Source organism: Terrapene carolina, unplaced genomic scaffold (assembly GCF_002925995.2).
Source record: "Terrapene carolina triunguis isolate 2854851 unplaced genomic scaffold, T_m_triunguis-2.0 Scaffold67, whole genome shotgun sequence".
NCBI lineage: Eukaryota > Metazoa > Chordata > Testudines > Emydidae > Terrapene > Terrapene triunguis.
Genome location: NW_020664418.1, coordinates 1,176,431 through 1,199,907, shown reverse-complemented (window position 1 = coordinate 1,199,907; position 23,477 = coordinate 1,176,431). Strand labels below are relative to the sequence as shown.

The window sequence follows — 23,477 nt, the reverse complement described above, 5'->3', positions numbered from 1 at the left end:
GATGTGGTGGTGGGGGATGGACCCTGAAGGCATTGGCCAGGTCGAGCCACGCTATCGCGCACTGCTTCCGCGTTCTCCTGGTCATCTGGATGACGGTCTGGAGCAGGAAGTTGTGCTCGTAGCACCCCTCTGACGGCATAAAGCCCTTCTGGGTGGGGCTGATGGCTCTCCCGGTCGTCGCCCACTCCGTGATCCTGGCTGCCAGGCAGCTGGCGTATAGCTTGTACATCGTGGAGCAGAGGGCGATGGGGGTCTCCAGTTGCTGGGGTCGTCTCGCTCGCCCTTCTTGTGGATCAAGACGGTCATGGCCTTCTTCCAGGAGGTGGGAGATCGGCCGAATCGCTTGCACAAGTTGAAGATGCTGGAGAGCACGAGGCAGCCGGGGTCTCGCTTCTTTAGGAGGCTGTAGGGGATGCTGTTTTTTCCAGGTGCGGTGTTCTTGGTTCTGGAGAGCCTGGCCATCACCTCTTTAGGCGTGAAGTCGGCCTCCAGATCGTCTGCATTGGTAACGTGGGGCAGGGGGAGGAGGCACTCCGGGCGCTGCGCGTTGTTCCTGGGCACGCCGCCGAACACTCCATGGAAGTAGTTGTGAAGGAGCTCGGGCGGGATCGTGCAGTAGGACGGGGGCCCGTCGAGGACCTCTCTTATGGCCTTGAGGAGGTTCATCCGGTACAGCTTCTGGATCCTTGAAGCCGCTGCCGGGTCGTAGCGGCGGCCGGTGTTCCTCCTTCTAACTCCCCTAGTGTTGGTGTCGCAGTGCAGGATGGGCCGCCTGGGGGCAGGCTGGATGGTCTCCTGGTTCGGTGTCCTCCTGAAGGCAATCTCCGTGGACAGCTCGCGGGTGAGTCTGTCGATGAGCAGGTCGAATTCCATGAAGGAGGTTGTCGCTTGGAGCTCCTTGATCCAGGCGGCCTGCCAAGGCGTGGCTGGCCTAGCCTTCGGCCGCTGGTCCTCAGGCTCCTCGGTCGGCGTGGGCAGTGAGTTAGTCGCGTGGTCGATGGGTTGTCTCGCTTGTGGTTCGGGGGACTTTTCGGTTGGTTCCTGGGGCATAGTCGCCGGTGGGGTAATATCGTTGCTGGTGGAATCTGGATCGGGTCAATGAGTGCGGGGGTGATGCTAGATCTTCCGTGTGCGGCTGTTGTCTGGGGGATTGCTGTGGAAGCGTGCGACCTTCTGGCGGCAGGGATCGGTCTGGTGGCTTTTGGGGCCGTACTGGTCCGTCTGACGATGGGGGACTGGTGCCGCGGTCTGGCTGTGGCGTTGACTCCTCTGACAGTAGGAGTTTGCAGAGCGATCTGGGGGGTGGACCCCGTACCCTCGGCGGGTGGGGTTCGCGGTGCAGGCTGGGGAGTCGCGTTGGCTCTTCCTGTGGTTGGTGCTCGCAGGGTGGCCTGAGGGCCGGCGTCGGTTCCGCTGGAGGCAGGATTTTGGGAGGCCACGCGTGGGGTCACGCTGGTTGGGCGTCGTGAGGGCACTGAGACGCCTCAGCTAGAGAGCTTCTGGGCGACCTGGGAGGATGTGACGGGTCTCCTGCTGGCAGGGGCTCGGTCGACGTTTCCCGCTGCGAGAGGCGTCGTCTTGGTGGTGGGGCCCTGGCCCACTGGTTCAGGGACTGGAGTGGGTTTCAGGGTAGCTGCTGGAGGGGGCGCCCAGTTTCCTTGTGGCACAGGAGCAGCGGGCCGGGGCCCAGGAGGTGGAGGGACCGGAACCGGGGCCGCTGCTGCACGGGCTTTCTTGCAGCTGGCTTGGTGTGCCTTGCATCTCTTCTGGGACTCGAAGGGCAGGGGCGGGGTGGCGCTCAGCATCCCGATCCTGGGTCGTCAGGGGGGCTCCCGCGGTGACATCCTTCCCAGCGGGGTGGCGCTCAGCATCCTGGTCCTGGGAAGCGGGCAGGGTTCTCCGGGGGTCCTCCTCCTGAAAAGCTGTTGACCCTTACCTCTGTCAATTACCTCCTGCTCACTCACTGTGACAATGTTAGGACTCACCACTGCGGCACCTCCTACTGGTCATCTCGGGGAATTGGTTCGATCCAGTAGAGCGCCCCTTTCTGGTGGTGCCCCGTCTGTCGTCCCGCCTTTGGTTGGCGTGTGGACCCGCGTTGCTCCCGACGCACGGTGTCCTCTTCTGGAACACTGCCCTCTGACAGTGTCCTTTTGTCCATTCACACCCCCTTTCGGGGGCTGGATGATCAACAGTCGTACACCTCCAAGTCCGATCCCTACAGTCTAGGATCTGGTGTAGTTTCGGCTGGCCGCTCCCTGCGGCCTATGGCTGGGTGTACTGCCAAGGGGAACAAAGGGGGGCGGGGGGACCCAGGCCCGCCCACTACTCTGAGTCCCGGTCCAGAGGCCCTCTGGCAACAGCCTCGCTGTTCTCCTTCTCCTTCCTCCTCTGTCTGTTCCTCTGGACCGTTTCCCCAACGGCCCTTCTTCCCGCTAGGCTCTTTCCTTCAAGGCCTGCCGCCTGGCAGGCTGCGGAGTAGGACCTTCTCCCGCTCTCCAAGGCTGGCCTGCACTGCGCTGTCCGTGGTGCTGGCCTCCCAGCTCTGGAGACAGACAGACCTTCCCCTCTGAAGGCCTGGGACAGACTGACCGCTCCTTCCCTGAGCAGTCTTTTATATGGCTGAGCCTGGCCCTGATTGGCTGTCCCCAATCTGGGCTCCGATTGGCTCGCAACAAGCCCTTCTCTTATTGGCTGCCGGGATATGGAGGCACCCGGGCCTGCCACAGCCCACACTCTCCGGGCGTGGGGCAGCCGCCCCACCACACTCACCAATTTATTCATGTTTTAATCTTTCCTCAACACTTCCTCCAGTCTTTTCTCCAAAGAGCTCCCGTATATATATATTTTTTCACTTCAAGGTCCCAGAAACACAGACAAGGTTTTCATCTCAAGGCCAAAAGACCAAAAACATCAAGACACTTGATCACGGCCTTGGATAGACCAAGAGACTACTTACACTTGACCAGAATTTGGTGTGGACACATGGAAAGCAGATGTAATTTCATGAAACTTCCCTACCTCATCCTGTTGCAGTTTCTCCAGCAGAACTGTCACAACGATAGCCAGCTTGGTCTCAGCTATAAAGGCAATCCTGAGGGCAATTTTGCCCTTATCTTGGTCATCCATATGTGCCAGGAGGGAAACAACCTCATTATAAACACCTGAAATTAAATAAAAGGATTCGGCTGGTTACCACTGATAGTAGAAATTGATGCCTGCCTCTTTAATTCATTATCTAGTAAAGATTCTGCAGAAGCCCAAACACTGTGAGAAGTAGACCTGGGAATCATGTAAATCCTCTTCCTTGCGCCTGATGACCAGGTTTGATCACGGCCTTGGATAGACACAGGCCCCGGGAAACGGCTGGCCGGGAGACGCCCTGCATGGCTCGAGGGTGTGCCAGTCTAAGCAGTGCTATTCCCCCGCAGCCCCACAGGCCTGGGCCCCGCCTCCAGGAGTGCCCCCTGCAGCAGCAGGCCCCACAGTGCTGCCCCCTGCAGGCCTGTGGCGTTACCATTCTTCAAGAAGATGTAGAGCAGGATGATGCGCGTCTTGTCGTAGGCCTGCACGCTGGGGTCCAGCAGGACGGGCAGGATGATCTTCATGGGGTCCTTGATCACCTCCCCGTCCACGTCCGTCCCCATGGCCAGGTCCTGGGGGATAGGGGGGCGCACACACAAGGCCCAGGTCAGGCCGCTCCGCTTCCTCCCGCCCCACAGCGGGATGGGAGACGCAACGGCCCCACGACCCACAGCTCGCCTACCCCCTGTGCCAGGGCCCCCTTCTCCCTGGGGTCAGCTCCCCCTAGGGTGAGCAACATGCCCCCACGGAGTAACCCGAGCCCCATGTCCCTCTTCTGCACCCCCGGTGCTGCATGGGGGGTTGGCCCTGGCTCCAGCGAGCCTGTGGGTCTGAGACCCCTTTCTCCGGGCTCAGTCCATGAGCCAGACTCTGCCCCCCAGCCAGGCTCTGCCCACAGACCCACCTGCTCCACGCTGCACAGCTTCTCCACCGTCCCTTTGAAGTGCCGCATGCAGTGCTTGGCCAGGTTCAGGTGTGTGGAGTACTGCGGGGAGAGACCGGGACAGGGGGGAGTTTACTGCGGCACTGCATCACCGGCTGTGTCCAGAGCACCCGCACCCTCCAGCCCCCAAGGAGGGCCCCTTGGCCAGAGGGGCAGCCCCAATCGGCTGTGTAAGCCGAGTATATCGGGATTGTTTTGCCCAGCACTGAAGTGCAGCCACCTCTGGGATGGAGTGGGGCAGCTGGAGGGGAGGATCAGGAGGAGGGAGCAGCTTCCAAAACAGCCCACGGCTTCTCTGTTAGTCAGCATGAGGTTGGGGGCTTGGAGACCATCAGGTGTCGGGGTACCTGTGCCAGTGGCCAGGAGCTTTCTGTTGGCACATGGCCCAGTGGCACCAGGAGTGGCTCCAATGGGCTGGTTTGGAAGCCCACCAAGGCCCTCTCCGGAGAGCTGCAGCGGCAAGGCGTGGGCGTTACCCAAGGGCTGCCATTGCTGGGGCTAACATGGCAGCTCTGGGCACTGACGAGCAGGCTGCTGCCCATGGTGCCACACAGCACCTGGGGGGGGAAATGGCTCTGCCCAACGGGACAGGTCAGAAGCTCTCATCAGGCAGTAAAGTGGAGTGCCCCAGAGTGCCCTGCCCCCCAGAGAATCCCTACTGTCCCTCACCAGCCCCACAGAGCACCCTGCCCCCCCCCATCAGCCCCACTGAATGCCCTGCCCCCCGCCCACTAACAGCCCCAGCCCCGTTACCTTGTTCAGCTCTCTCTGGTACTTGGGCATCTTCCTCAGGATCTGGGACAGATCCTGGATGTTGGCCTGGAGGGAGGAGGTGGTGAGATCCTGGCCCCTCCCAGCACACAGAGCCCCCTGCAAGGCAGAGGCCTTGCCTGGGGACAGCCGCAGCAGCGCAGCCACGCATGCCAGGGCGGGTCACTCAGGCCACGCGTGGCTGTGGCTTGGGTTAGACCTGATCTTCCCAGGCCAGCTGGAATGAGACGGGAGCCCCGCAACCCAAGTGCCCCTTGAGGTGTAAAGCGGCAGCGGGCCAGGGAGATGCCAGCGCTGGCTCCCTGCAGCTTTCCCTGCGCGGCCCTGACCTGCTTTCTGACCCCGCCCCATGGGCCTCTGCCCTCTCCCCACCGTGCGGAGCTCCAGAGCTCTGGTTGGGGGGGCAGAGGGCTCCACATACACCTCTTAGCCATTTACAGGCAAACCCAGGGAGTAATTGGACAGCCCCCCCCACCAACCCCTCCTAGGACAGCAGGGCAGCCTCCCCTCCCCATCAGTGGCAGTGGGATGGGTTCCCCCATCCCGGACTCCCCAATCGCTCCCGCCCAGCCCCTGCCACACCTTGTCCATGGTCAGCCTCTTGCTCTCATAGAAGGTGCGCAGCAGCTCAGTCACCTTCCTGCAGCAGGGAGAGGGGTCAGGCTGGAGCCAGGCACTACCTTTGTCAAGGCTGCTTCCCCACTCTGAACTTTAGGGTACAAATGTGGGGGCCTGCATGAAAACTTCTAAGCTTAACTACCAGCTTAGATCTGGTCTGCTGCCACCATTCCCAAAATGCTAATTCCCTTCCCTGGGTAGCCTTGAGAGACTCTTCACCAATTCCCTGGTGAATACAGATCCAAAACCCTTGGATCTAAAAACAAGGAGAAATTAACCATCCCCCTCCTTTCTCCCACCAACTCCTGGTGGATCAAGATCCAAACCCCTTGGATCTTAAAACAAGGAAAATCAATCAGGTTCTTAAAAAGAAGGCTTTTAATTAAAGAACAAGGTAAAAATCATCTCTGTAAAATCAGGATGGAAAATAACTTTACAGCGTAATCAAACTATAGCGAGTCCCGGCACTAGGCATTGGGTGGGGCACAGAGTGGTGTGTCTGGGGGGGGGGGATGTGTCCCAGCCCTGGGTGGGGTACGGAGGGGCATATCCGGGGGGATGGGCGGGGCACAGAGGGGCGTGTCGGGCAGGACTGAGCACGCTCACTTGGAGACATCAGCGATGTGCATGTGGCGTAGCTGCACCCAGAGTTCATCGTTTTCATCCAGCAGCGCCTCCTCCCGCGAGTCGCTGGTGCCCGTCATCTCGTACCTGCGGCGGAGGGGAGGATGGGGTCAGGCTGCGGCACCCCTCCCCCGAGCGTGGGAGCTACAGAGCAGTGCAGGTGCCTGGGTCCCACCCCCCAACCCCGCCTGAGGAGGAGTGCAGGGCGCCCATGCTGGCAGCCAGGCCCTACTTGTAGATGTCATTCTCGATGCTGAGCAGGTTGTAGGCCATGGCCTGGTAGGTGAGCTCGTGCAGCAGTGGGGACATCAGGTCGAAGCTCCGGTCCACGATCAGCAGCTGAGAGCGGGCGTTGTCGGGGCCCTGGGGCAAAGGACAGAGAGACCCATCACCCCCTGCTCCGGCGGATGGTTCCTGGCCTGGCTTACATAGCGCAATTCAATGGGAGGTGGTGGGCCTGAAACTTCACCACCAGCCTTCTCTGCGGCCCAGCCCCCGACCCCAGGGGGAAGCCAGGAGATACCCCCCAAGCTAGCTGAGACATGCCCTGGGGTCGCGCCCTGACCGGCAGGGAGAGCTCCCCACCCAGCTGCACTGCAATGGCCCCTGTAGGGACGGGCCACCTGCCCCTCGTGCAAATAGCAATGGCCATTCCCCCAAGCACGCTCTCTGCTCGTGCCTCTGCACCAACGGGAGTATGCCCCTTACAAGGCAGCCCCCCGACTGCGCCCTGCCCCATATGCAGCGTGGGGAGGGGCGAACTACACCAGAAGGCCCTGGCTAGATTATCATTAACCAACACCAGGCCCAGAGACTCTTTGATACAAGGTCCCAGAGGGGGACAATGGGACGTTATCCCTATGCCCCATCTTGCATCTGAGCTCAGACCCCATATGAGGCTCTAGCTCCCCACTCCCAGTCTGGGTGGCCCCCCCCAGCATCCAGCTGGACAGAGACCACTCAAATGGTCAGCATCTCAGACCCACATCATTAGGGGCTGGCCCAGCCCCCGCTCCCTGCCTGATCAGTATGCACTGCCCTCTTGGTGCAGCAGGTGGCGATAGGGGACCAGCCCTGCTTTCCCATGGCAGACGGCTCTGAAACAGGCTCCAGCAGCTCCAGTGGAACCCAAGCCCACCCAGGAGCACCTCGGCAAGGGGCTGTGTCTGCTCTTTGCTGGGTAGCACAGACAGTCAGGGGGGCCGGGGGACGTACAGCCCCTGACGCTTCCCCAACTGTCCCACCTCAGTACGTGGCCCGATTTTCAGCCACACTTGGTCTCCATAGCCTCTGGGTAAATGGGTTGAGGCTGACGGGGGAGCGCCTCCCTTGGAAGAGTATCTCGCCCCCACCACTGTAGCACTATCATTGCTGCATCCTGCATGGGGGGCATGCACGTGGGGCTGGGCAGGGCTGTCACCCCATTGCAGAGGGAGATGGAGGCCCAGAGAGGCTGGGTGACTCACCCAAGGTCACACAGGAAGTCTGTGGCAGAGCGGGGACATGCACCCAGAGCTGGCGCCATCATTCCTCTCCAGCCCTACCCAGCCTGGGGGGTTGTTATGCCCAGCAACCCTCTCGGACTTTGCTCACACCTTTGCCAGTTCAGCTCTGCTGGAGGGATCCCCGAATCCAGATGGGGGCTGGCGTAACCACCAGGTCACCCCACCCTGCCCAGAGCAGAGGGGTGGTTAATGCACTGGTGAGTGCCACAGCACTGCCTGGGCCAGCTACCCCTCAGGGCTGGCAGCTGGGAAACATCAAGGCAAGAGGGACTAGTGCAGACAAGGCCCCAGGGCGCCGTGACCACGGGCTGGGTGGCTTTGGAGACCTGACTGCTAGAGGCCATGCTACAAGAGTCCCTGGGGTTCTGCGCCAGCTGGCAAGGCGGGGGCACACTGGACTGGCCAGCCGGGATTGTGCTGCATGGAGCCAGCATTGCATTGAGAGCAGGGGCTTGAGTCAGCACTCCCGGCCCTGCGGTGGGCGTGCTGTCTGGATTCTATTGAAGGGTCTGGGCAGTCAGGACTCCTGGCTCCTATTCCTGCCTCTGCCACCTACTCCTGGCACGCTGCTCCATGCCTCAGTTTCCCCCATGTAACATGGGGATAGTGCTGACACCTGTGACAGGAAGCCTTGGCAAGAGTCTCAGGAATATCCCTGGGGGATATATAAAACCCTCAGAGCAGCAGGGTTTGCACGGAGCAGGACTTTGCCCTCCCCAGCGCCACTCTCAGCTCCTGAGAACAGCACAGATCAGACAGGGGCTGTAGGCTGGAGCCAGCTCTGCTGCAGCAAGTAGCTCCGGTGGTTAACAAGCATGTTGTCAATCCCTTCTGTGTGTAGATGGTTTGGGCAGCCAGGTGTGTGCCAGGCTCCCCTCTGGAGGCAGGCCTGTGCTGCCAGCTGTGAGTTACAGAGCGTCTGTGCCATGGCAGCCAGCTATCCCAGAGGGGGCCCCCCTGCCTGAGACTGGTATCATTATCCCCATTTTACAGATGGGGAAACTGAGGCACAAATAGGGGAGGTGACTTGCCCAAGGTCACCCAGCTGGGAATAGAATCCCGGTCTTCCAAACCAGTCCAGGGCTCTACCCACTAGGCAACACTGCCTCGGTGGATGGGAAAGTAGAGAGGAAAGGTGCGCTTATGGATCCACAGGGTCGGTGCCAGGCCCCAGCTGGGGAAGTCTCGGGAGGAAGCCCTTTGCTGTGCCAGACCCCAGCAGATCTCTCTCTTCCTCCAGGACAGGCCACAGCCTCCCCACCTCCTGAGACCGAACCGCTGAGCTTCACTCCGTGAGCCCTGCCCAGCGAGTCCAGCTGAGACAGACCGTGGTACAGACCTGTCCCCTCCACAGGGCCCGACGCCCCTCAGCCCTGGTGACAGGGCCACTCCCCCACCGTTGTCAGAACTGTCGGGTTTCTTCGGCACCTGGACCCCAGCCCGGGCAGCCCAGCCCACTGAAGGTTAAAGCAAGAGGCCGTTCTGGTCAGCCCAGAGCCCGGCCAAGCTGCAGCGAAACCTGTTTTCAGGCTCCGGGTCTCTCGCTCAGGGCCTGTCTACATGTAAACCACTGCAGCTGGGCTGCTTCAGTGATGCCACCTTTCTCATACCCCCGAGCGACGCAGTTACACCTACCCAATTGCCTCGTGTAGACCAGGCCTCAGTCTGACCTTGGTCAGTTCTCAGGTGAGAGCTCCCAGCTTCCCCCACTCATCCCCTAGCTCAAACCTTCCCAACCCTGCGTTCTCGAGCTGGGGGCCCTGCTCCGATTCCCTGCTGGGAGCGTCCAGCCAGGAGCCATTGGAACTGGGACGGTCTTTCTGGCCCCCAGGCTGATCTGGGTTGGATTCTCTTCATTTCACCAAGACAGGGAGGGGACACCCGCCCCGGCCCGCCATGATTCTTACCTTCCCTGAGAGTCCTTCCCCCCCACCCCCCACCAGAGAAGCCATGAAACATATAGGGGAAACCGAGGCACGCATCGGCTTCATAAAAGATATTACAAACATTCCCAGTTGGTCACAGGTGCACAGTCTCCCAGCAGCTCGGCAAAGGCTGGAAGCAAGTGCAGAAGCAAGAGGACGAAGAGATCTGGGCAGGTCTTGGATTTTACATCACTTTGCTTCTCCTAGGGGGACAGGAGCCACTGGGTTTCCCATGTGAGAATCCAGGGCAGGGTGGGTTTGCAGCTCCCTTCTGCTGGGGGTGGGACGGGGACAGCAGGAGCTGGGTCAGGGCTGACTTGTGGCTAAGGCTCGGGAGAGCTGGGTTCTACTCCTGCTCTGACAGACTCCCTGCATGCCTCAGTTTCCCATCTGTCACACAGGCCAACCTGCCTCCCCTGGGAGGCTGAATTCATTAGTGAGGTTCCAATACCATGGGGATGGGTGTAGGAGCACACACAGACAGGAGTGTCCAGGTGTGGAAGAGGCTCTGTGTGCGAAGCTTACTTCTGTGACCGAACTGCCCTGTTTATAAACAGAGAGATTGTGCTGGGCACACACTTCCCCAGTCGGTGCCTCGGTTTCCCCATCTGTACAGAGGCCAGCATTAGGCCTTGGCTACACTCGGGGATTAACAGCACTGCCGCGGCAGCGCTGTGAAGCGCGAGTGTAGTCGCGCCGCCAGCGCCGCTGCAAGTACTCCACCTCTCCAAGGTGAATAGCTTGCAGCGCTGCGAGTGAGCGTGCAGCGCTGCAGGCGCTGATTACACTGGCGCTTTACAGCGCTGCACTCGCTGCGCTCGGGTGGGGGGTGCGTTTTCACACCCCTGAGCACAGCAAGTTGCAGCGCTGTACAGCACCAGTGTAGCCAAGGCCTTAGAGAAGGGCTGGGGCCGTTAGTCCAACCACACAGGGAATGCTATTGTTCTGCCAACCCTTCAGGATCTCCAAGGGGGTCTAGACCCCACCCGTCCCCCCGCCAGGATCTCCGAGCAGGTTCTAAATCACTCCTCCTTCCTTCTACTTCTCATGTGCTCCCCCGCCCCCTGCGGCTCTGTCCCATGGCGAGGGCGTGGCCGGCACAGCTCGCTCACCTCTCCCATGCTGGGCTCATATACCTTGAACACCTTGAGTTTGGCTAGCACAGCATGCGCCAGGTGGAAGTTATCTTCATGGTCCCTGCAGCAAAGACAAACCCTGTGGGTAGAAACAGCTCCTCCCCTAGGGGCACACGCACTTCCTGTAGGAGATGACTAGGTACCCATCTCCTTCTGGGCACACTCACTTCCTGTAGCGGATGGCCGGGACCCCTCCCCCTGGGCACACTCACTTCCTGTAGCAAATGGCTGGATACTCCTCCAGGGTTTCACACAATGTGGCAATCTGCTCTGCCAGCATCGCTAGCTGCTCGTTCTTTTCCAAGGAACGGTGGGGGCTGAACCACTCGTGGAAGATCTGTGGCCTGTCGAGGGAGTACACCTGGGGGGCGGGGGGAGCAGAGATCACACCCTGGTGCCAACTGCTGGCAGCCAGGCCAGCTGTGCCCCATACCGCGCCCCTAAGATGTGCTGTTGGACCAGGCCAGCCTGGCGGAGCCATAGCAAGCCCCTAGTGAGGGAGAGATCCCTTTGCCGGTGCCACTCCTGTTGTGATAGAGGGACAGCGGCCCAGAGATTCATGTACCAGCCTGGGATGAAGACGCCCCGGCTTCAGGTCCTTACTGAGCTGCAGACTCCGGGGTGCTCTCAGGGGTGTGTCTCTGCCCTGGAGAAGTCAATGTTGGGGGAGGGGGCTTGGCCACGCTTCTAGTCTGGCAAAAGCCCCAGAGTAGTCACGGGCAAACCCGGCATCAACGCGCATCTGCCGCTGTTGCTTATTTCACTGGCCGAACAGAACGAGCCATTGGGGCAAACATGCTTGGACACCAATAAAACAGTATCGGCCCACGAAGGCTTTGCTGGAACAACGGACGGGTGAACCAGCAAAGCCTTCTGACGGACACTCAGCTTATACCAGCCAAAGCTTCTCTTGGCACAGCTGGCACCGGTACCCTAGATGAAATAAGCTACAGTGGCGAAAGGACTGCTTTGCCAGCGTAACGGCCTCTACCCAGGGGCTCTGCCAACACAGCTGCATCAGTTACAAGGGGGATTTTCTCTCTTATGTCCCTGTAACAAGCCCATACCAACAAAGCTTTTGGGTGTAGACCAGGCTCATGTCTCAGTTTCCCCACCAATGCAATGGGATTGACAACACAGCCCTGCCCCTCAGGGGCGTGAGGGGGGAAATCCACTGGCAACACAAGGAGGGGATGGCGTGGTTGGGCAAAGGGCAGGCGTGTGGCATATCGGGCTGTCTTGCAGGCCTGTTATAAACCATGTGTAAGAGCTGGTAAAGCCAGGGAGGCAGCGCCCTCCTCCCCCATACATCTAAGCCAGCGATTCCACGTCTCACAGGGTGTGAGTAGCTGGCTAGTCCCTGCTGCCCTGTGCTGGTGTAGGGATATTAAAGAAGGTACTAACAGTGTCACTTGGGGGAATCAATGACCCCCTCATAATTTGTCCCCCACACTTTAAAATCCAACAGTTTCACCAAGTACAAAAATCTCTTGGGTCTTCTGTTAAAACTTGTAAGCTACTGTCTGTAGAAACCATTGATTATTACTATGTAAAACTTACAAACAAGTTAATTGACTTTGTTCTTGAAGTAATTGATACAATGTAAACAAACACTATAAGCCCTTAAATGACTTTCACTTCATTCAACGGCTCCTAGGACAGACCCCCACCCTCTCTGATTAAAGGGCCAGGAGTCTCAACTGAATTAGCACACACCCTGAAAGTGGTGGAGACAGTAAATTAAAATATGGTTAAGATATGGAATGTATGCTGATGAATCCTTGATATACATGAATGGTTAGGGAGGTGCCAGCCTAGAAAGGGAGTATCCATCGGCCGAAAAATGTGTCAAGTGGATGATCAGACAACCCCCGGAGGGTAAACTGGGATCCACCCCATCACCTGGAAGGATGAGAAACACAAACTTTGGACAGTTTGGAGCTATCAGGAATGTGCCCAGGAATGTGCCATCTGCTGATTGAGTCAGCAACAGCAGAATGAAACAGCTCCCATAGACTAACATAGGGATTAAATCCTATAAGAATGGACTCTCAAGACTGATGATTTTGAGTCTCTGGTTCTGCTGCCAACCTCCAGGAGCATTAGGTGCATCTGACACAGACTCGGTTCCATCCTCATGACCAAGATACCTGGCCAGTAACTTGGCATGAGCAACTTCTAGGCTGGTAACTATAACACCTATACAGAACTTGAATGAATAACTGTGTGAATGAATCTAATCTATCTATATAAGGAATAAGTAGTCAAACAACGTTGTTTACTTTTATCTTTTGCTTTACCATTATATTTCCAATAAATGTGGCATCTTTGCCTTATCCCTCTTAATAAGATGCTGCTGGTTTTTATTCTATTGGTATAACACTGGCATCAAACCCAGGGCCCTAGAAGGGAAAGGTGTCCCCGCCCGAGCGATGTGGAACACTAAGGTTGGGGTATCGTACGTCACCGTCCGCCCTGCGGCCCTGCTCCTCCAAAGCCTGGCCACCCCTCACCTGGCTCTCGTAGGGCAGGAAGGCCATGTTGATCTCTTTGAGGGTTTTGGTGGCCTTGGTGATCCTTGACTTCTCCAGCATCTTGAACAGAGGCTTAGGACAGGCTGCAAGGCGAAGGCAGTGGGGGTGACAGGCACAGGGCTCAGGACCCCCAGCACAGCGCCAGCCCCCATGGACGGGGCCAGGACGGGCACAGCAGGGGCAGTAGTGCTGCACACCTGTGGGGAACCTGGGCAAGCCAGCAGGGCCACACAGGAGTCAATGATGAGTCCAGCCCCCCCGAACCAGAGTCACACCGGGTTCTCAGCTTCTGCAGCATCAGCAGCGAGGGGGGAGCACAATCTCTCCTACCCAGCCCCATCTCACACCCTGCCCTCAGCCCACTGCAGGGGGAAGTGACTGGAGTGTACAACTCAGCACGATGCACAAGGAGGAACGGGGACTTGGGCTGTAATGGGGAGAAGCAGATGTGACCTTGACACACTGGGTATTCTGGTGGTGTCCCATTCCCCCACCCCACTTGGGACTGATAGAGCAATGCATGCTGGGAATGGTAGCCAGAGGCCACCTTTCTGGGCGCACGCTGCAGGTGTCTGTGAGCCGTGCTGGCTGGAGGCAGGCCCACGGGGGAGAAGGGGGGGAAGGGATCGGTGGGTTCGTTCGGTCTGGCCTGCTGGGGCTGCACCTCCCTGCAAGAGGGCAGAGCATAATCAGGGTGCTGTGCACTGGCCTGCTGGCAGAGAGAGAGACCCCCCCCCCCGTGCCGCTGGCCAGGCTCCCAGCTGGGGGATCCCCCACACCCTGATACTCACAGTTGAGGAAGAAGACGTGAGCCGCCTTGTAGGTGAAGGTGGGGGTGCCCTGGAAGTCATTGATCAGAGCCTGCACCGACTGCAAAGGGGGGAAGTGGGGGTTGTCAGCACCAGCCAAGGCCTCTCCCTGCTGCCCGATGCCCAGCCCCTGGGGACTCAGGGCCCAGCATGATACCATCGGGAGGTGGGCTGGTTTTCACCCCCCTGCCTCGGTCTCCCTCCACTCACCTCCCTGCTGCAGACGCAGGAGCCTCCTCCCACACAGCCCCTGCTACCTGAGCCTCTGCAAGTCTCCTTCACTTTGAGTCTCAGCTGAGGTTAGGGTGACCAGATGTCCCGATTTTATAGGGACAGTCGCAATATTTGTTTTTTCCCCCCCCTTCTATGGCCCCTGTTTGCCCCCCCCCCCCCCCCAACACCTGTCCCTGTTTTTCACACTTGCTATCTGGTCAGCCTAGCTGAGGTTGCCTCTCTCCACCTGCTGCACCTTCCCATCCAACTCCCACAGGACTGCATTGCAGAGACATGAAGCCCAGCTCCGGGGAAGCAGCCTCTTGGGGAGCCCCTATGTCACGGAGTGTGGGGGGACACAAGGCCCTGCACCCCCGGCTTCCTGCGATTCACCATGACTCTCAGACAGCCAGTAAAGCAGAAGGTTTATTTAGACGACAGGAACACAGTCCAGGACAGGTCTTGCAGGCACAGACAACAGGATCCCCCTCAGTTAGGTCCATCTTGGGGTCCTCGGGCACCCCAGCCCCCTTGGGAGGTCAGAGCCCCATCTGCCTCCCAGCCATATCACCAGCCAGCTCCTGAAAACCCTCCCTTCAGCGACCCCTCCCACAGCCCTTTGTTCAGTTTCCCAGGCAAAGGTGTCACCTGGCCTCTAACCCCTTCCTGGGTTCTCATGTTACATGCTCAGGTATTCTCCGTCGGTCAGTCTCCCATCCCCCAATGCAGACCATCCTAGCCACACTCCCCTGTCAGCATTCAAAGACCACAGTAAGAACAGTCCCAGTTTGTCACACCCTACTGGCCCCATTCCCATCCTGACCTTGTGCTGCGCATCCCCTGGACAGCGCCACCTCCAGGCAGCACTAGGTGCTGCCCCGGGGTCTCCCCTGCTCCCCATCCAGCTGCCCCAGGCCCGAGCTCCTACCTTCTCCACAGGGCTGAGCAGGTAGATGGCCTCCAGGCTGGGGATTGGCTCCCGGGGCTTATTAATATCTTCCATAACTAGGAGAGAGCAGACATTGGGCACGGGTCAGTGTGTCCTAGCCACCCGCCCCAGCCGCTCTCCACCGGATCGGGGGAGGGGAAGCCAAGGGGAACAGGGATGTTCGCTGGCAGACGGCTGGGGGGTTCCACAGGCTACAATGCAGCAGCTGCTTTGATGTGGGGCCATGCTGCCACAGTACAGAGCAGGGAGGGAACGTCCCTCTGTATTGTGCTGGGGGCACCCCGCTAGAGTCCTGGCTCAGCTCTTTGCCACGCAACCCCAGGGCTCCTCCACCCTGGAGCAGGGAGCCAGCATTCCCCCTCTCCTGCCAGGACCCTGCCCACAGCATGGGGGAGAAGCAGTGAGGAGTGAACGGGGGTCTGAGAAAAGCGGTGAAGAGGCTCCAGGGGCTGAAAGCGCCGGGCTAAGGGAACTAGACCTGGCTGGGAAGGTACCAATATCAAAGAGGGCATCTAGGGAGCTGCAAAGGAGGGAAACTAGATGCAAACGTGAATATAGACAAGTCAACTCCCTGACTGTGAGGTGTATCCAAGGGGGAGGGGAGCCCTGGCGGGGGAGCAGACGGGAGGGAGGGGCCACTCACGCATGATGCCTTCGTCCACGATGTCGGACATCGTGTAGCATGATGAGAGGATGCGCATGCTGGGGTGGTCCATGATCAGCCCCTGGAGTAGCGAGAGGGGAGCGCGCTGTGACGTTGTGCAGTCTATATGGTTTTATAAAAATATAAGTGAATGTAATGTAATTGGGATATGCTTCATGCAAAAGGTCTCTTGTAAGGTATCATTACAAAGCTCATAATCTACTGAGTGTGATCATCCTATTTGTAGAAATGTACCACTCTTGTATCTAAAACTAGAAATATAAAACATAATTCTGAGGGCCTATTGTAATTATGTAAAGTGTGGGCCATTAAGGATGGTTTGGAATCTTGATGACTCCCATTGTCTGCAGATGGCTGTATTTACCTTTGAGTCTTCCTGTATATGTGTGTGCTGGCAAGTGAGTAATGAAGTCTTGCAGTGACATGTGATCATGTCACCTGAACTGAAATCCATCTTTAACCTGGTGCTTTTCCAGTGAGGGGGGGTGGAAACCCAGAGGGACAAAGGGTTCCCGCCTTATGCAAAAGATATATAAAGGGGTGGAAGAGAACAAGGGAGAGAGGAGCCATCATGGAGAATCCCCTAGCTAACACCTAAGCTGGAACAAGAGCTGTACCAGGGGAAAGAATTGTGCCCAGGCCTGGAAGGTGTCCAGTCTGAGATTATCTGTATTTAGTTTCATTAGGCATAGATTTGCACATTTTATTTTATTTTGCTTGTGACTTACTTTGTTCTGTCTGTTACTACTTTGAACCACTTAAATCCTACTGTCTGTATTTAATAAAATCACTTTTTATTTAGTAATTTACTCAGAATATGTATTAATACCTGGGGGAGCAAACAACTGTGCATATCTCTCTATCAGTGTTATAGAGGGCGAACAATTTACGAGTTTGCCCTGCATAAAGCTTATGCAGGGTAAAACGGATTTATCTGGGTTTAGACCCCATTGGGAGTTGGGCATCTGAGTGCTAAAGACAAGCACACTCCTGTGAGCTGGTTTTCAGGTAAACTTGCAGCTTTGGGACAAGTGATTCAGACCCCTGGTCTGTGTTGGAGTCAGACAGGAGGATCTGACTCAGCAAGACAGGGTGCTAGTGTCCTGAGCTGGCAGGGAAAACAGAAGCAGGGGTAGTCCTGGCACATCGGGTGGCAGCTCCCAAGGGGGTTTCTGTGATCCAACCCGTCACACGCGCCACTTCAGATGAGCTAGTCACTGCCCTGAGCCCAGCCGCCCACCACCATCATCCACAGGACAGCCAAGGGAGCAGAGCAACTGCTAACGGCAGAGCCGACGGCTCCCAGCCCAGCCCTTCCACAGCAGAGTGGCAGGGCCGTTACCAAGCCTGCACTTGGCTGAGCTGACTGTGCTAAGGACTGCGTGAGGAGCTGCAGGGAGAGTGGCTCCGAGCAGAGTGGCTGGTACGAGATGTAGGAGACAAACCTGGGACACCCGGCCATTCAGAATGGTTCCATCCTCCTAGACTGGAGGGGATCAGCCTCTTCGCCCAGGTGACAGGGCGAGTGCAAGAGGCAGGGACAGAACCCAGGAGTCCTAGCTCCCAGTGCCCTCCTCTGATCCACCAGTTACCCCCCCGCTCTTGGACAGAACCAGGATCAGGGCACAGAGAAATGGAACGAGGGGAGTCTCCGTGTTCCCCTAGGAAAGCCCTGTAGGCCATCGGCCCAACATCTCTACTGCCTTCCTGCCGTGCCGAATGAACCCATTGCTCCGTGCAGCCCAGCATCCCGCTGCACCAGATCCGGCCACTGGGAAAGCTAGTCCCGTGTTCCCTTTTCCGCACCGGCCAAGCCCACTGCTCCACACACCCCAGCTCAGTCCATGCCAGGGGCTCAATAATCTGCCTGCCCAATGGTGCATACTGCCCCCATGCTTGGCGCTCTCCTGCTCCTCCTCCCACCCAGGCTGGCTCACTGGGCCCAGTGGTCTGATCCGGTTGTGTGTGTGTAGGGGGGAAGATCTGGGGCTAGCTGGACAAGCTGGGTCTGATCCAGCGCAGCGGGAAGGCAGACATACCCAAGCCTAGCTGGAGATGGATGATCGGCTAGACAGAGCAGGGATCTGATCCAGCCTGGAAAACCTCAGGTTCCTAATGAAGCCCAAGAGGCTGGAGGGGGAGGAGCAGGATATATGGATACAGCATATCCCCAGGGGGGGCACCATGGCAGCAGGCGCGGCCTGCTTATCTTCCATTCTCCTTCCTTCTTCACACTGCAAAGGAGAACGCTGAGGATCTCTGCAAGGGAAAGAGACAGGGATTAGTGGTGGGGCTCAGACGGGACGGATGTGCCCTGAGCCAAGACCCACTGGCTGGTGGAAGAACCCTTCGGGGAAGTGGCTCAGAGGCTGCTTTCAGGCCAGCTAGTGATGTGCTCCTAGCAGAGCCCCCGGTAAGCGATCATGGTGGGGTGGCAGGCTAGGTGGGCCATGGCTTTGATCCCCTTCCTTTCTGCCAGGCTGGATACGAGCGCAGCTGAACTAAGGATCTGGCCCTGTGCAGCAAGAGAATAGATCCAGTCCAGCACCTCTTGACTGGAGGGGATCCAGGGACCCTCTACTGTGTGTGGGGGACGACAACACGACAAAGACTTCAAATCCTGAGTCCTGCACATAGAACCCCTCCAAGGCATGCCCCGCTCAGGGAACTGCCGGCCTGTCTCCTGGGCACCTTCCACGGCCAAGCTAAGCAATTAGATAGTCAGCTCTTCAGGCCAAGCACCATCTTTTTGTTATGCCCAGCAGAATGGTACCCTGACCCATGACTGGCGCTCCTGGACGCTACCGTAATACATCTGTTTGTTTTGCCCCTATCAAATGCTTCAAATGGGGCTGCAAGAAGTGTCCGTCCACAACATGGTGCATTGCCAAAGAAGCAGAAACATCTGGAGCTCTGGCCACATGGCCCAGTGCCCACAGCCCAGATCATTACGGAGCAGCCAGAAGCCGTGGTCAGGGCCCTATTGCACTGGTGCAAAACCTACAGGCCGGTCCTAGCCCTGGGTGGTCACACTGCAGACAGAGATGCTGCAGGACACTAGGGTGCACCGATCTTTAGCTCAGAGAACAATTTAGAGGCTAAGGAGCCCCAGGCGAGGAGCCCAGCTCCTCCTTAAGCCCAGTTCCCCCTGCAGCCGGGAGGAAGAACAGACACAGAGCCCCGGGAGAGGAACCCATCTCCCCCTGTGGCTGGGGGCGGGGGGGGTGGCGGGGACAGGACACAGAGCCCTGGCTTTGGCTCGCCACAGCTAAACCACCCTGCAAGCTCCCCAACTGGGGCCTTGCTGCTCGAGCTGCGACATGGAGGTCAACCCACCCCAGAAGCAGCCGGTGAAAGAAGGTGTCAGGACATAGGTACAGATGCAGTAACACTGCCAAGGGCTATTGTGAGGGTTTACGCCCCTCCTTACAGGGCAGCGCAGCCTAATGGTCAGAGTCCATATAACCACCCCTGGTTGCAGGGCCGTAGGACCTTACTACTGGCTCGGAGGGGGGGTCCTACCGAAACACGCTGAAGCTTACCAGGGTCAAGGTACCAGTCCGCAGGGCCGGCTCCAGGCACCAGCTTAACAAGCAGGTGCTTGGGGCGGCCAAGGGAGAGAGGCAGCACCTGCGGCAATTTGGGGGCGGCAGGTCCCTCACTCCCTCTAGGAGCGAAGGACCTGCCGCTGAACTGCCGCCGCTGCCGATCGTGGCTTTTTCCTCCCCCAAATTGCTGCTGCTGATCGTGGCTTTTTTTTGGGGGGGGGGGGGCGCGCTTGGAGCAGCAGAAATGCTGGAGCCAGCCCTGCCAGTCCGTCACCTCCCCCGGGTCGCTTCCTACCGGCTTGGGAGTTGGGATCTCCCACAGGTCCCAGGGTTCTCCGCGAGTCTCCGGATCTGTCGCCTCCTCTGGTTCCTCCCGCAGTAGGGGTTCGTGCCGGCCTGTAGAAGCCTCTGTTCCTGGCAGCTTCAAGAGCATTGGCTGGTCCTCTGCAGGAGCTTCCCAGTTAGGTGCTTCCCCTGCGGCCACCAGTCCTGACTGAGCTGAGTTCCCTCCTTTTATACTCAGTGAGCATCTGGAGCATGCCCAGTACGAACGGGGCGGGACTTCCTCTGTCAGAGCTACTGGTCTGACGCCGCTGGGGCTAGTGCGGGGTGGGGCGGCCCCGTCACAGCTATGCAAGTGTTAATGGAGTGAGACTCAGCCCCCCTGGTGGTGGGCATTATCCCCATTTTAGAGTGAGGAAACTGAGGCCTGGGGACCAGAAGTCCTTTCACTAAGGTTAGACAGTGAGTCCATGGCAAAGCTGGGAATAGGACCCAATAGCTCCGAGAGCCTGACCTGTGCTCCCACCCCACTCCCGGTAGCGGGTGTGCGCACTGCCCAACACACTATGTTTCCCCCATAACTCAAGCAATGCCTCTCCCTACCCCACCTCTAGCCCATCAGGACTTGGGCTGCTTGACCCTAAAGAGGCTCCAGGGGCTATTCTGCACCAGGATGTGCTGGCCTCCCTGCTGCTTTCCTGCAGTTCCTTTATACCTGCGGCACACAGACTCCCCGTTCACCAGGGCACGTGGGGCTCTAGTGCAAGGTAAAGGGCTGGCAGACATGAACCTGCTTTCTCCACACAACTCCGCCCAGGCATTTCGACCCTGAACTGCAGCTATGGCCCCCACCCCAGCCCTGGGCTTCCCCCACCAGCTGTGCCAGTGCCCCTCACTACTGACTGGAGCCCCCTGCTGCCCCAGCCCTGGGCTCCCTCCCATTCCCAGCTCTGCTGGTGCCCCTCACTCTTGTCCGCAGCCCCCTGCTATCCCAGCCCTGGGCTTCCACCCACTCCCAGCTCTGCCAGTGCCCCTCACTCCTGTCTGCAGCCCCCTGCTATGCCAGCCCTGGTCTGTCCCCCACCAGCTCTGCCAGTGCTCCTCACTCTTGACCCAGTCCTGGGTTCCCCCCCCCCACAGCTCTGCAGATGCCCCTCACTCCTGACCCGCAGCCCCCTGCTATTCCTGTTCACAGACCCCTCTTGAACCGGGGCACTAGGATTTGGGGGGAGCCATTTTCTTCGGCAACGATCATGGCGGCCGGAGCTTCGGCCGCCCCGGTCGCCGCTGGCATTTAGGTGGAGGGAGCTGGGGCAGTGGAGCGCGGGCAGGGCCGCCTGCAGCAAGGGGGGGGGGAGCGGCACGCAGGCGAACTCCGCGCCCCAGCTCACCCCTGCCCCGCCTCCTCCCCGAGCACGCCGTGGCTGCTTCACTTCTCCTGCCTCCCAGGTTGCGGCGCCTAAGTTGATTGGCGCCACAAGCCTGGGAGGCGGGAGAAGTGAAGCAGCCACGGCGTGCTCTGGGAGGAGGCGGAGCAGGGGTGTGCTGCTTCACTTCTCCTGCCTCCCAGGCTTGCGGCGCCAATCAGTTTCGCCTAGGGCACGAAACATCCTTCCACCGGCCCTGGGCCCAGCCCAAATATTCAAAAGTCACGTGTTTGGCCCTCCTAATTGTGCGATTTACTGAGGAGAAGCTAAGAGAAGAGCTAAGGGTTATTAGCACCACCGGCCGTCCTGAACTGTGGGCCACTTTTGCTCTGTCCCAGTTCTGGGGGCAACCATGGAACATCAGAACTGAATCCACTTTCCAAGGGACTTTTAAACCCCAGGTCTGTGGTCTGGATTTAGCCACAGGCTCCGTCCACTGCAGCTGGGGCTGGAGATTCAGCAGTGGCTTGGGCTTCTGAAGTAACACAGCCCACACAGCGGGTCAGGGTGTTGCCAGAAGACAATTACTAACACATAGCAACTAACCCCTCAGAGTCCAGCATGCACAAGGCAGCGGAGGCCATGCTGATGAGGTGTCAGGCTTTAACTTGTTCTCTCCTACATTACAGCTATAGCCTATGCCAGCTCTGCGTTGGGGCCGGGCAGAAACGTACTGCTTCACTACGGTACAAAGTGGCTATGACGTCATTTTTCTCCTCGCGTGCAGCTGTTACCGTTTTGACAGGCTGTTTATAACGCTAAGTTTACTAGTTTTCAGAGGTGGTCGGGGGGAGGAGAGGGGGCACAAGGTGCAAGTTTCGCCTAGGGCGCAAAATTTCCTTGCACCGGCCCTGGCGGGTGTCACCCCGATGGAAAGAGATGACGACGATGCCCCCCAAGGGATAGCTCCTATGGGAGGGGGCAGCCCTTGAGGGTGGGGCAGACACGCTCCTCCCCCTCCTGGTGTGTGACAGGCAGGCGGGGGGGAGCTCTCTGCTCCGACTGACTCCTAATCCTCCCCGAGGGCGCGACACCCCCACGAGCACCCCGCCCTGCCCTCCCAGGGCTCCCCAACTGGGCCCTGTCCCCCCAGACCCACACCCGACTGGATCCTGCCCCCGACCGGGCTCAGACCCCCCAGCTCTGCACTTACTCTCGCGCACCACCGCCTTCAACCCGGACGGGGTCATCTCTGCCTCCTCTCACGCCCCTTCGAGTCCTGTGGATGGAAGTGGGACTCAGCTGTGTGCGGGGCAGGGCTGGAGTCACGACTCCTGGGTTCTACCCCTGCTCTGCTCCTACCCTTGTGCGCGCCCTGGCTTCTCCCTGCCGTGCTCTGGGGAGTGTCTGTGACGCTGGGCGACGGCCCCTAGTGTCACTGATGGAGGGGCCCAGCCCACCCAGGGTCACTGATGGATGGGCCCACCCCCCATATCACTGATGGACAGGCCCAGCCCCACCCAGTGTCACTGATGAAGGGGCCCAGTTCCCCCTAGTATCACTGATGGATGGGCCCAGCCCCCCCCCCAGTGACTGATTTCAGTATAAAGCAACTGGGGTGCTGGTGGGTCAATGTCTGCAAGGCTGATGACGGCCGAACGCCGCAGCCCCCCACTTCTGGTGCTGCAGGGCCGGGCCTGGGCACCCATGGGCCTGCGCCTGGTGACAGAGCCACGCAGGTCCCCACTGAACCCCCACCTGGTCACGTGGGGCGCAGAGGGAGGCGGGGGCCTCGGGTAGGGTTAAAGCGAGGACTGGGTTGGGGTAGTGGAGCCTCAGTCCACTCCGGTCAGGGCCCCCCACCGAGCTGCAAGTCCCCCCCAACCAGTGCCCCCCCCAGCAGTGTCCCTCACCCCCCACCTCCACCCAGCCCCCCCTCAGTCAGGCTCCTCACCCCCGCCCTCCACCCAGCCAGGCCCCGTGTTGTACCCAGGAGCAGGAGCGGGTTCGATGGAACGTCTCCTTCCCTCGCGCGTCACTTCGACCAGAACGTGCTGGGAAGGCCTGAGCCGCGCACGCACAGTCACTGGGATTGACTGCACCACTCGTCAGGGAGCTCAGTCCCTTTCTGCATTTAGTGGCGGGAAAATACGGTACAGTCCCAGCAAGGGTGGAAAACAGTCTGAGGTAAAATTGTCCTTGGAGTGGCCAATGGCAGGAAAAACCAGTTGGATCCAGTTATGACTGGGCCATGATAACAGTAAACAACAAGATGGCGGTCACAAGATGGCAGTTCAGACTCCATCTTGGATTGCTGCTATATCTTTACAAACTACACATTGAATTTAATATACACATATTTTAACAGACTATAACCCTATAACAAAAACACACCCAGCAGTATATAGAGCAGTATAAACAAGTCATTGTTGGTATGAAATTGTAGTTTGTACTGACTTTGCTAATGCTTTTTATGTAGCCTGTTGCTGTACCCCCGGAAGACCT

The 23,477-nt window shown here is 58.7% G+C and overlaps 1 protein-coding gene across 1 annotated transcript; it reads right to left on the bottom strand.

Moving 5' to 3' along the window:
* Window positions 1-1,116: 1,116 nt before the first annotated feature.
* Window positions 1,117-22,222, bottom strand: LOC112115030 (syntaxin-binding protein 2-like). Its single transcript, XM_026648435.1, has 16 exons — window positions 22,186-22,222; window positions 17,982-18,034; window positions 15,755-15,833; window positions 15,091-15,167; window positions 13,932-14,010; window positions 13,120-13,223; window positions 10,819-10,967; window positions 10,583-10,667; window positions 6,273-6,403; window positions 6,023-6,127; window positions 5,381-5,438; window positions 4,781-4,846; window positions 3,989-4,069; window positions 3,518-3,656; window positions 3,022-3,164; window positions 1,117-1,413 (listed from the first exon to the last, which is right to left on the bottom strand). Exons 1-16 carry the CDS (start codon window positions 22,220-22,222, stop codon window positions 1,117-1,119), a joined length of 1,683 nt encoding a protein of 560 aa, XP_026504220.1.
* Window positions 22,223-23,477: the final 1,255 nt, after the last annotated feature.

Excerpts from the sequence above, each read along its gene's own strand:
- LOC112115030 (XM_026648435.1), bottom strand. The coding sequence starts at position 22,222 with ATGACCCCGTCCGGGTTGAAGGCGGTGGTGCGCGAGA. Across the intron at positions 6,404-10,582 it reads ATGAGCCCAGCATGGGAGAG|GGCCCCGACAACGCCCGCTC; the intron begins GTGAGCGAGCTG and ends CCTTTGCCCCAG. Across the intron at positions 6,128-6,272 it reads ATCGAGAATGACATCTACAA|GTACGAGATGACGGGCACCA; the intron begins GTAGGGCCTGGC and ends CCTCCGCCGCAG.